The sequence below is a fragment of the Oratosquilla oratoria genome, chromosome 2, assembly GCF_046742065.1.
Source record: "Oratosquilla oratoria isolate Oo_2021 chromosome 2, ASM4674206v1, whole genome shotgun sequence".
Classification (NCBI taxonomy): Eukaryota; Metazoa; Arthropoda; class Malacostraca; order Stomatopoda; family Squillidae; genus Oratosquilla; species Oratosquilla oratoria.
In genome coordinates, this window is record NC_134778.1 from 79,366,625 (window position 1) to 79,379,124 (window position 12,500).

The following is a 12,500-nucleotide window of genomic DNA, read 5'->3' on the forward strand; positions in this document are numbered from 1 at the left end:
GGAAGAAGAAAAGAAGGGCGAAGAGGAAGAGCAGGAGGAGAAAGATGAGGGAAAGGAGGAGGAGGATGAAAAGAAAGGAGGACGAAATGGATGAGGAGGAAGAGGAGGAGGAGGAGGAAGGAAAGGAGGAGGAAGAGGAAGAGCAGGAGAAATATGAGGAAAAGCAGGAGGAGGAGGAAAAGAAAGGGAGGCCGAAATGGATGAGGAGGAAGAGGAGGAGGAGGAAGAAAAGGAGGACGAAGAGGAAGAGGAGGAAGATGTGGAAGAAAAGGAGTATAAAAAGGAAGAGGAGGAGGAAAAGAAATGAGGACGAAATGGATGAGGAGGAAGAGGAGGAGGAGGAAGAAACGGAGGACGAAGAGGAAGCGCAGGAGGAGGAAGATGTGGAAGAAAAGGAGCATAAAAAGCAAGAGGAGGAGGAGGAGGAAAAGAAAGGATGAAATGGATGAGAAGGAAGAAAAGGAGGACGAAGAGGAATGAGCAGGAGGAGGAAGAAAAGGAGTATGAAAAGGAAGAGGATGTGAAGGAGGAAGAAAAGGAGACGAAGAGGAAGAGGATCTGAAGGAGGAGGAAGAGGAAGAGGATGTGAAGGAGGAAGAAAAGGAGGACGAAGAGGAAGATAAGGACGAGGAAGAAAAGAAGAACGAAGAGGAAGAGGAGAAAAAATGAAAGGTGGATATAGAAGGACAAATAGGAGGAAAATGAAGATGAGAACAAATATAAGAGATGGAGGAAAAGGAAAAAAAGGAGGACGAAGAGGAAGAGGAGAAAAAAAAGGAGGAAGAGGAAGAGGAGGAGAAAAATCGAAAGGTGAATAAGAAGGACAAAAAGGAGAATGAGGAAAATGAAGGAAATGTAAAAGATGGAGGAAAAGGAGGAAGAAAAGGAGGACGAAGACAAAAGGGGAAGAGACGAAAAGTGAATAAGAAAGAAAAATAAGAGGAAGAGACAGAAAAGAAAGAAAATGAAAATGAGGAGGTAAAGGAGGTAGAGTAGTGAGAGGTGGGAGAAGGGGGAAAGAAAAGGAAGAGATGAATAAAGATGAAGCGAAGAGGAGGAAAAATAGTAAAAACAGAAGGATGAGGATGAGGGAGAGAAGGAAGAGGACAAAGAAGAGGAAGGGGAAGTGGAGAAGGGAGAGGAGAAGGAAGAAGAGGAAGAGTATGATGAAAAAAGAAGAGAAAAGGAAAAAGAGAAAGATGAGAAAAGGGAGATGGAGATAGAGGAGAAGAAAATAGTGAAAGAAGAGGAAGAACAAAAGAAGGAAGATAAAGAGAAAGACGAGGAGGAGGAGAAGAGGAAGAGGAGGAAGAGGGGGAAGAAAAGGGAGAGGAAGAGTAAGAGGAGGAGGAGAAGTATGATGCGAAAGGCTATGAAACAGAAGAGGTGGAGGAGGACGAGGAGAACAAAGAGGAGGAGGAGGAGAAGGCGGAAAGGAGGAAGAGGAGGAGGAGGAGGAGGAGGGGAGGAGGAGAAGGAAGAAGAAGAGGAGGAAGAGGAGATTAAGGAAGATGAGGAGAATAAACTAAAACCGTTACAGATTGCCTTAGGACGATGGAAATGAAAAACGAACAAAAAGTAAGAAATAAAAATAAAAACAAGCAAACTACAAAGGGCGCTTTGAGGAAGAAAAAATATAGAGAGGGAGAGAAAAAGAGGAAACAAAGGAAAAATTATTAGAAATTGGTAAATATCAATAGTGTTACGCGACGGCCACAGATAAAGAAAGATAAATGTGAATGTGAAAAAGAAAATGGGAAGTGTAAACAGGTGAAAATGAAAGAAAATGGAAGAAAAAATGAGGACAAATAGGAAGACGGATGAAGAGAAGATAGTGGAGTAAAGAAAGGGAAAAATACGAAGAAAAATGAAGAAGATAAAGAAAGAAAACCAAACGAAGAAAAGAGAAAAGTAAAAGAACAAAAGATTGAAAAAAGAAAAAGAGGAAGAAGAAAAATGAAAAGAAAAGAAAAACTAAACAAAGGTGAATCAAAAAAGAACAAAATAGGGAAAAACAAGAAAAATAATAGACAAGAAAAAAAAACGGAGAACGGAGAACAAGGAAGAAAAAGAAGGAAGAAGAAGGAAGAAAGAAGAAAGAATGAAGAAAAAGAAGAAGAAAAAGGAAAAGATCAATAATGATAAGAAGACCAATAATAATATAAAGACCAACAAGAAGAACATGAAGAAGATGAGGAAGATGTAGAAGAAGAAGCAGAAAAGGAAGAGATGAATAAAGACGAAGCGAAGAGGAGGAAAAATAGTAAAAACAGAAGGTTGAGGATGAGGGAGAGAAGGAAGAGGACAAAGAAGAGGAAGGGGAAGTGGAGAAGGAGAGAAGGAAGAAAGGAAAAGGAGAAAGAAGGTGAAGAAGGAAAGAAAAAAGATGAGAAAAGGAGAGAGAGGTAGAGAAGAAAATAGTGAAAGAGAGAGAAGAAAGAAGGAAGATAAAGAGAAAGATGAGGAGGAGGAAGAAGATGAGGAGAAGGAGGAGGAGGGAGAGAAAGGAAGAAAAGAAAAAGAGGTAAGAGGAGGAGGAGAAGTATGATGCGAAAGGCTATGAAACAGAAAGGGAGGAGGGAAGAGAGGAGAAGGAGGAGGAGGAGGGAAACAAGGAGGAGAAGGAGGAAGAGAGGAGGAAGAAGAGGAGGATGAGGTAGAGGAGAAAGAGGAGGGAGGAGTGAGAAGAGGAGGAAGAAGAGGGAAGAGGAGGAGGAGGAAGGGCGAAGATTGAGGAAGAAAAAAAATAGAGGGAGAGGAGAGAAAAAAACAAGATTAGAAATTGGTAAATATCAATAGTGTTACGCGACGGCCACAGATAAAGAAAGTTGTGAAATGTGAACAAAAGAAAATGGGAAGTGTAAACAGGTGAAAATGAAAGAAAATGTAAGAAAAAAATGAGGACAAATAGGAAGACGGAGAGAAGACAGTGGAGTAAAGAAAGGGAAAAATACACTAAAATAAATGAAAAAAAAGATAAAGAAAAGAAAAAAGGAAAAAAGAAAATAAGGAAGAAAAAGAAAAAAACGAAGAAAATTTGAATAAACAAAGGGAAAAGGAAGAAAACGAAGAAAAAAATAAACAAAAAGATTGGAAAAAGAAAAAGAGGAAGAAGAAAAAAGAAAAAAAAGGTGATCAAAAAGAAAACAAGGAAGAAGGAAAACAATAGAGGGAGAAAAAAAAAAACAGGAGACCAAGAAGAAAGAAGGAAAGAAAGAAGGAAAGAATAGAATGAAGAAAAAAGAAGAAAAAGGAAAGGAAGATGTAGAAGAAGAAGCAGAAAAGGAAGAAAGACGAAGCGAAGAGGAAGAAAAATAGTAAAAACAGAAGGGGAGAGAGAGGAGGAAAGAAGAGGACAAAAGGAGGAAGGGAAGGAGAGGAGGAGGAGAAGGAAGAAGAGGAAGAGTATGATGAAAAAAGAAGAGAAAAGGAAAAGAGAAAGTGAGAAAGGGAGATGGAGTGAGGAAAATAGTGAAAGAAGAGGAAGAACAAAAGAAGGAAGATAAAGAGAAAGATGAGGAGGAGGAAGAAGATGAAGGAGAAGTAGGAAGAAGAGGAAGAGGAGAAAAGAGAGGAAGAAGAGGAGAGGAAGAGTAAGATGAGGAAAGTATGAAGAGGAGGATGAAGGAAGAGGAGGAAGAGAGAAAGACGAGGAAGAGAGGGAGAAGGGGAGAAAGGAGAGGAAGAGAGGGAGGGAAAAGGCTTGAGGAGGAGGAAGGAGGAGAGGGAAGAAAAGAAGGCGGAGGAGGAGGATAGGGGTAGAGGAGGAGGAGGATTAGGAGGAGGAGGAAGAGGAGATTAAGGAAGATGTGGAGAATAAACTAAAACCGTAACAGATTGCCTTAGGACGATGGAAATGAAAAACGAACAAAAAGTAAGAAATAAAAATAAAAACAAGCAAACTACAAAGGGCGCTTTGAGGAAGAAAAAATATAGAGAGGGAGAGAAAAACAGGAAACAAAGGAAAAATTATTAGAAATTGGTAAATATCAATAGTGATACGCGACGGCCACAGATAAAGAAAGTTGTGAAATGTGAACAAAAGAAAATGGGAAGTGTAAACAGGTGAAAATGAAAGAAAATGGAAGAAAAAATGAGGACAAATAGGAAGACGGAGAGAAGACAGTGGGGTAAAGAATGGGAAAAATACACTAAAATGAAGAAAAGATAAAGAAAAGAAAACCAAACAAGAAAAAAGGAAGAAAATAAGATAAGAACAATATGAAAACGAAAAGAAAAAACGAAGAAAATTTGAATAAACAAAGGAAAAAGGAAGAAAACGAAGAAGTAAAAGAACAAAAAGATTGAAAATACAAAAAGAGGAAGAAGAAAAATGAAAAAAAACTAAACAAAGGTGATCAAAAAAGAACAAAAAGGAAAACAAGAAAAACAATAGACAAGAAAAAAAAACGGAGAACAAGGAAGAAAGAAGGAAAAAGAAGAGGAAGAAAGAATAGAAAGAATGAAGAAAAAGAAGAAGAAAAAGGAAAAGATCAATAATGATAAGAAGACCAATAATAATATAAAGACCAACAAGAAGAACATGAAGAAGATGTGGAAGATGTAGAAGAAGAAGCAGAAAAGGAAGAGATGAATAAAGACGAAGCGAAGAGGAGGAAAAATAGTAAAAACAGAAGGTTGAGGATGAGGGAGAGAAGGAAGAGGACAAAGAAGAGGAAGGGGAAGTGGAGAAGGGAGAGGAGAAGGAAGAAGAGGAAGAGTATGATGAAAAAAGAAGAGAAAAAGAAAAAGAGAAAGATGAGAAAAGGGAGATGGAGGTAGAGAAGAAAATAGTGAAAGAAGAGGAAGAACAAAAGAAGGAAGATAAAGAGAAAGATGAGGAGGAGGAAGAAGATGAGGAGAAGGAGGAGGAAGAAGAGGAAGAGGAGAAAATGGGGGAAGAAAAGGGAGAGGAAGAGTAAGAGGAGGAGGAGAAGTATGATGCGAAAGGCTATGAAACAGAAGAGGAGGAAGAGGTGGAGGAGGACGAGGAGAACAAAGAGGAGAAGGAGGAGAAGGCGGAAAGGAGGAGGAAGAGGAGGAGGAGGAGGAGGAGGAGGAGGGAGAGGAGGAGGGAGAGGAGGAGAGGGAAAAAGAAGAAGAGGAGGAGGAGGAGGGAAGAAGAAGAGGAGGAGGAGGAGGAGGAAGAGGAGATTAAGGAAGATGTGGAGAATAAACTAAAACCGTAACAGATTGCCTTAGGACGATGGAAATGAAAAACGAACAAAAAGTAAGAAATAAAAATAAAAACAAGCAAACTACAAAGGGCGCTTTGAGGAAGAAAAAATATAGAGAGGGAGAGAAAAAGAGGAAACAAAGGAAAAATTATTAGAAATTGGTAAATATCAATAGTGTTACGCGACGGCCACAGATAAAGAAAGTTGTGAAATGTGAACAAAAGAAAATGGGAAGTGTAAACAGGTGAAAATGAAAGAAAATGGAAGAAAAAATGAGGACAAATAGGAAGACGGAGAGAAGATAGTGGAGTAAAGAAAGGGAAAAATACACTAAAATGAAGAAAAGATAAAGAAAAGAAAACCAAACAAGAAAAAAAGGAAGAAAATAAGATAAGAACAATATGAAAACGAAAAGAAATAACGAAGAAAATTTGAATAAACAAAGGGAAAAGGAAGAAAACGAAGAAGTAAAAGAACAAAAAGATTGAAAAAAGAAAAAGAGGAAGAAGAAAAAAGAAAAAAGAAAAAAAACTAAACAAAGGTGATCAAAAAAATAACAAAAAGGAAAACAAGAAAAACAATAGACAAGAAAAAAAACGGAGAACAAGGAAGAAAGGAAAAAGAAGAGGAAGAAAGAATAGAAAGAATGAAGAAAAAGAAGAAGAAAAAGGAAAAGATCAATAATGATAAGAAGACCAATAATAATATAAAGACCAACAAGAAGAACATGAAGAAGATGTGGAAGATGTAGAAGAAGCAGAAAAGGAAGAGATGAATAAAGACGAAGCGAAGAGGAAAGAAAAATAGTAAAAAACAGAAGGTTGAGGATTCAAGGGAGAGGAATGAAGCGGACAAAGAAGAGGAAGGGGAAGTGGAGAAGGGAGAGGAGAAGGAAGAAGAGGAAGAGTATGATGAAAAAAGAAGAGAAAAAGAAAAAGAGAAAGATGAGAAAAGGGAGATGGAGGTAGAGAAGAAAATAGTGAAAGAAGAGGAAGAACAAAAGAAGGAAGATAAAGAGAAAGATGAGGAGGAGGAAGAAGATGAGGAGAAGGAGGAGGAAGAAGAGGAAGAGGAGGAAGTGGGGGAAGAAAAGGGAGAGGAAGAGTAAGAGGAGGAGGAGAAGTATGATGCGAAAGGCTATGAAACAGAAGAGGAGGAAGAGGTGGAGGAGGACGAGGAGAACAAAGACGAGAAGGAGGAGAAGGCGGAAAGGAGGAGGAAGAGGAGGAGGAGGAGGAGGGAGAGGAGGAGAGAGAAGAAAAAGAAGAAGAGGAGGAGGAGGAGGAGGAAGAGGAGATTAAGGAAGATGTGGAGAATAAACTAAAACCGTAACAGATTGCCTTAGGACGATGGAAATGAAAAACGAACAAAAAGTAAGAAATAAAAATAAAAACAAGCAAACTACAAAGGGCGCTTTGAGGAAGAAAAAATATAGAGAGGGAGAGAAAAACAGGAGACAAAGGAAAAATTATTAGAAATTGGTAAATATCAATAGTGATACGCGACGGCCACAGATAAAGAAAGTTGTGAAATGTGAACAAAAGAAAATGGGAAGTGTAAACAGAAAATAAGATAAGAACAATATGAAAACGAAAAGAAAAAACGAAGAAAATTTGAATAAACAAAGGGAAAAGGAAGAAAACGAAGAAGTAAAAGAACAAAAAGATTGAAAAAACAAAAAGAGGAAGAAGAAAAATGAGAAGAAAAAAAACTAAACAAAGGTGATCAAAAAAGAACAAAAAGGAAAACAAGAAAAACAATAGACAAGAAAAAAAAACAGAAAACAAGGAAGAAAGAATGAAAAAGAAGAGGAAGAAAGAATAGAAAGAATGAAGAAAAAGAAGAAAAAGGAAAAGATCAATAATGATAAGAAGACCAATAATAATGAAAAGACCAACAAGAAGATGAAGAAGATGTGGAAGATGTAGAAGAAGAAGAAGCAGAAGAAGAAGAAGAAGTAGAAGAAAAAGAAGGAGAGGAGGAGGAGAAAACGAATAAGAAGTAAAAGAAGAACAAGAAAAAATACTAATAAGAACAAGAAAAAATAATACTAACAATAACACGAAAAAATAATAATAAGAAGAAGAACAACAAGAAAAGAGGAAGAAGAAGATGAAGAAAAAGAAATAGAAGAAATAAAATGACAAGAGATATAATCGAAGTGATGAAAAAAGTTGTAAAACGCAGCTATAAACGACAGAGGACGAAAGACAATAATCAAACACAAAAGAACAGAAAAAACAATATAAGACAAAAGAGTGGGAGATGAAAGGTGAAGAAATAACTACGTGTGTGAGGAAGAGATGAAGAGACAAGAAAGGTGGATAAATAAATAAAAAAAAACGAACAAAGTTAATGAGGTGAGAAGGAATAAAACAAAAGGGTATTTACTCGTATGGTAGCAAGTGGAAATGGGGAGGAAGCACAAGCAAAGAAAGAGGGAAGTGAGAGAGAGATTAGAATAACAGATGACGGAGGGCTGAAAGAAGAAAAGAAATAAATAAGCCGAAGAGGAGAGGATACTGTAGTATGAGGAAAAAAAAAAAATAATAAATAAATATATATATATATATATATATATATATATATGTATATATATATTATATGTTATATATATATATATACATATATATATACATATATGTATATATACATATACTATATTATATATATATATACATATATTATATGTTATATATATATATATATACATATATATACATATATGTATATATACATATACTATATTATATATATATACATATATATATATATATATATATATATATATATATATAAAATATATAATATATAATGTAAAGGTGTTATCACACTGGGCTATTTTTTGTCCGACTGCTGGAGCAGATTTGCAGACCGCAGCTTTCGGGAAGGAATCTGATATGATGGAGGAAAAAATATAAAATATCCTCCAGCATATCAAAGGACCATTCTATGTATTTTTGCTGAGAAAACAAAATTGTTTGCCATAGTAATTTTACGGGGGGGGAAAATGTGAGAATGGGTGGTACCGTCGATTAATCGGAGGTTGGAAGAACGACAGCCCAATGTGATAAACGTTTATGGAAATGAGGTAGAGAAATCTAACATGGCAAAGGCAAAAACTAAATAAATAAATAAATAAAATAGAAATAAAAGACCGAGGGACCTGGATATATATATATATCATACAATCTCCATGACCGAGAAGCGTGAGGGGGATTCGTTCTAGTCCTTACCATTCCCACTGGTGCGATTAGGTGTATGGTAAAAAGGGGTTTATATGGGGGGCAGTTAGCACCCTCCCCAATCTCGGTAATCAGATAGATTACGAGTTCGTACACTTTTAGATCGTCTGTGGTCGAGTGGTCAAAGGCGGGTGCTGTGGACTCTCTTGGGTCTATAGGCAGTGGTTCGAATCCTCTGCGCGACGGTCATGGAGATTGTATGATTGATGTCGCTGTCCACTAGCGAATTATTCACATAATTACGATGACGAGAAGCGTGAGGGGGATTCGTTCTAGTCCTTACCATTCCCACTGGTGCGATTAGGTGTATTGTAAAAAGGGGTTTATATGGGGGGCAGTTAGCACCCTCCCCAATCTCGGTAATCAGATAGATTACGAGTTCGTACACTTTTAGATCGTCTGTGGTCGAGTGGTCAAAGGCGGGTGCTGTGGACTCTCTTGGGTCTATAGGCAGTGGTTCGAATCCTCTGCGCGACGGTCATGGAGATTGTATGATTGATGTCACTGTCCACTAGCAAATTATTCACACACACACTCTATATATATTATATATATATATATATATATATATATATATATATATATATATGCGTATACTTAGGCAGGAGGTTCTCCCTCTGGCAAATGTTGTATATAATAGCATGATAATTTTCTATAAAAATAAGAGGATTAGCAACCTGATCATGAAAAATAACACCACTCCTGAACGCCCTCTCCTTCAACGTAGTCATGCCGTATACAAATTTGTATGCTAACATGAGGACTGTGGGTCTCATGCGTCGTGTATTGGTATGACCACTACTAAAGTATCGAGAAGGCTTACTCTTTATTTATCTGCAGGCGCCATCAAAAACCATTTCAGAAACCACCACCAACTACGACTCACAAGTGAGAACCTCGTGAAAGGCACTTCCATTATTGCCACGGAAAAAGACCAAAGAATACTTGCGATTCTCGAAGCGTTGCATATCAAACACTGCAACCCCGACATGAATAAACAGCTTCAAGATCTCCAAATTCTCCCTTCTTCCAAAGCCATGGTCGAACATTTCCATAATGATGATGTCTACTATTCCACCCTCACAGCGCTGTGACCAATTGACCACCCCATGGCGTGGGTGATCATTTGTCATTGCTGTTTTTTTTTTTTCTTTTGTCGACCTCTCCTAGGTTCGTGCTTATTATTTGCTTGTTTGTGACATTTCCTTAGCTAATTCTATGTAACACTATTCCTGTATATTTACGTATTGACCATTGTATGTATTAATTCTGCCTTGAAAATGAAGTTTTGTACCTTCTAAACGTTGGTACCAAAATATCTACTAGTTTGACTATCCTGTCTCAGTGATGTAATGTCCTCTGCTGATCTCCATAGATTGCCTCTTGAAATACGTCGCCTTGTTCGCAGTAATGAACAAGTTAACAAGGAAATTGTGTTGTCTTCATGCTATCATAGACAATATATATTTATATATATATATATATATATATATATATATATATATATATATATATATATATATATATAAACCATAGTAAAAAGAGAAAAAACGACAAAAACATACGAGAAAAACAAAAATCAAAACACTGTCAGAGAAAAGGGAAAAAGTTGGAAATATAAAAACTGTATCGAAGTATATGGAAAGGTCACCAGTATTTTCAGCTTTATTCTATCTCGTATGTCTCGTATACGATATATGCGTCCACACATAAAAAACGACTCAACACTTAACGGGCTGCAATAGCCAAGCCAGATTACTTCGCTGTAGTGAGATAGAGAGGCTGTGTCGTTCCGCAGAGGACAGGCCGGGGGTCCTGCAGGGGACCTTTCCAGGCAAAGCTCTCTCTCTCATTCTCACTCGTTACTTGCCGAGGGCCACTCTGGATTAGCCAGTTCAACGACCTACCATTAATAATACATTACTTGTCGCTTTTCATAACGTGTGGCGTGTTTCAACTGAATAATATCTAATATTAATTCGCAAGAAAATCCCTTTGATGGATTACCGTGTTACCTTAGCAACATTAACAAACGCTCTAGATTTTGTTCTGGCTAAGTGGGGCCTCGTAGAAAACGTTGATTCGGTTTAACGTCGTCAACTCCTCCTATCAGGAGGCTAGGACGGTGTCTCTTACTGAGGACTTTGTAGCGTGGAATTGAACCATGCTCTTGGTCCAACTCGCTGGCGGCAGGAATCGAACTGTTGTCACCACGACCTCCGCCGCAAGTAGCGACGCTCTAATCCGTTCGGCCAATGAGACCTCTTCGCTTTGATAATGTGCTTTGTCGATTGCGTTGAGGGCTGAGCTTCGTAGAACAACATTTGGACGGTGCGTTGCAACGCCAAAGGGATGGATTGTAATTGTTTCAGTTCTGAATAAAATCTACGGGATGTCGTAAGCAATTAAATCCAAAGAACACGTCACCCTGTGTTGAAATAACATTCTCGTCTTGTGTTTGTGACCTTTCGTTCTTGTTCATAAATCCATCTGTGCCCACAGGCTCATGTTCGCTATGTTTTCATTTAAAGATGTCATGCCAACGCTGATGTAGGAAGGAAACAAAGAATTTAATAACACCACCAATTACAGCGGAATATAGCGTTACTTTCAATCCGCTCAGTCAATCCGTGATTACAGATATTCCACACGCCATCCAGGGCATATCATATACACGACTCACGCACAGTTGTTTATGAGCACGATGGTGATTGGGTACGTGTATGTTGTGAGTACCTTTATGTGTATGTGTGATTCACCATTGTCTTCGATCACGTTTTGGACTCGTGATCGACAGCTATTTCCTTCCCTGGAGAGAGCTCAGAGCTCATATATGACCGATCTATGGGTAATGCCGTGACCTTACACGCACACACACACACCCAACTCCCCGCCCATGAGAGTTGGAGTAACGATTCGCAGCGCAACGATACTGAAATTATTTCAGCCCTGGGCGAGATTCGATCCCAGACCACCGTAGTGGCGGCCGGGAACTCTACCAGCTGTACCATCGAGTCGTCTGTGTGTGTGTGTGTGTGTGTGTGTGTGTGTGTGTGTGTGTGTGTGTGTGTGTGTGTGTGTATGTGTGTACGAGTGTTTGAGTTTGTGTTTGTCTCTACATGCCCTTTGCCTACTTTGTATCAAACATATACATTTATATATATATATATTTCTAGGGCACAGGTTTTCACATAGACAATTTTGATTAAAATCAACTGCGCTAATAGCTTCGGCTATCTTGAGGTTCAAATTCTTCAGTTTGAGGAATAACCTTTTGTCTTCACAGCTCAAAGTATGAACATAATCATTCATGATTTCAAAATCATGGAGAAGAGGGTGCAGTAAAAGGCGCTGCTGAATGCCAATGGTTATAATAACACAAGGTAACAGTACAAAAGCTGTTGACACAATCACCGAAAACTTAAGTCTTTTCGGCTCTCACGGAGGCTTCTTCAGGGTGAGAAGAACTATAATATCAAGGCTAACTAGGTCTGCTATCGTCGAAGATGAAGGGAAATGTGAATGGTCTCTGGCCGACTGTCAGTCCTTAAAAAGCAGGATGGTAAGGGTATTGGGAGAGGTCATCCCAATTTTTGGGAGAGGTCACTGGAGGTTAGAAGTTTCTGGATGAGGTCACTAGAAGGAGATGTCAAGTGAAATCTTTGGGTGAGGTCACTAGTGGAAGGCGAGGACGACAGGAGTCTCTGGGGGAGGTCACTATATATATATATATATATATAAAGGATCAAACTCGATCACTTACTCCAAGACACAGAGAAAACACTTACTATGAACGTATAGGGTTGCTGGCTCGGTGGTTTTCGATCCAGCCAGGTTCCAGGCCACGCAGGTGTACTGCCCGGCGTCGCTCTGTTCCACCGCTCTGATGACCAAACTCCCCTCGTCCACTACTTCGTGTCTGCAAACGAAGAATTACGGCGTCAGTGAATCACAACGGTAATGCCTTACACTGATTAGCATTGTGACTGAAGGGATTTCAGTCCATAATGAGTTCGGAATGAAAAAATTAATAAATACAATAAAATAATAATAATAATGATGGGAAAAAAATACAGGC

At 38.4% G+C, this 12,500-nt stretch overlaps 1 protein-coding gene across 1 annotated transcript in view; it reads right to left on the reverse strand.

Annotated features, from left to right (window-relative positions):
* Window positions 1–12,500, reverse strand: part of LOC143036471 (roundabout homolog 2-like) — a 261,373-nt gene that overhangs the window by 165,146 nt on the left and 83,727 nt on the right. Inside the window, exon 3 of the mRNA XM_076203867.1 lies at window positions 12,211–12,341. Within this exon, the coding sequence (XP_076059982.1) occupies window positions 12,211–12,341 (131 nt within the window). The remainder of the gene's footprint in view (window positions 1–12,210; window positions 12,342–12,500) is intronic.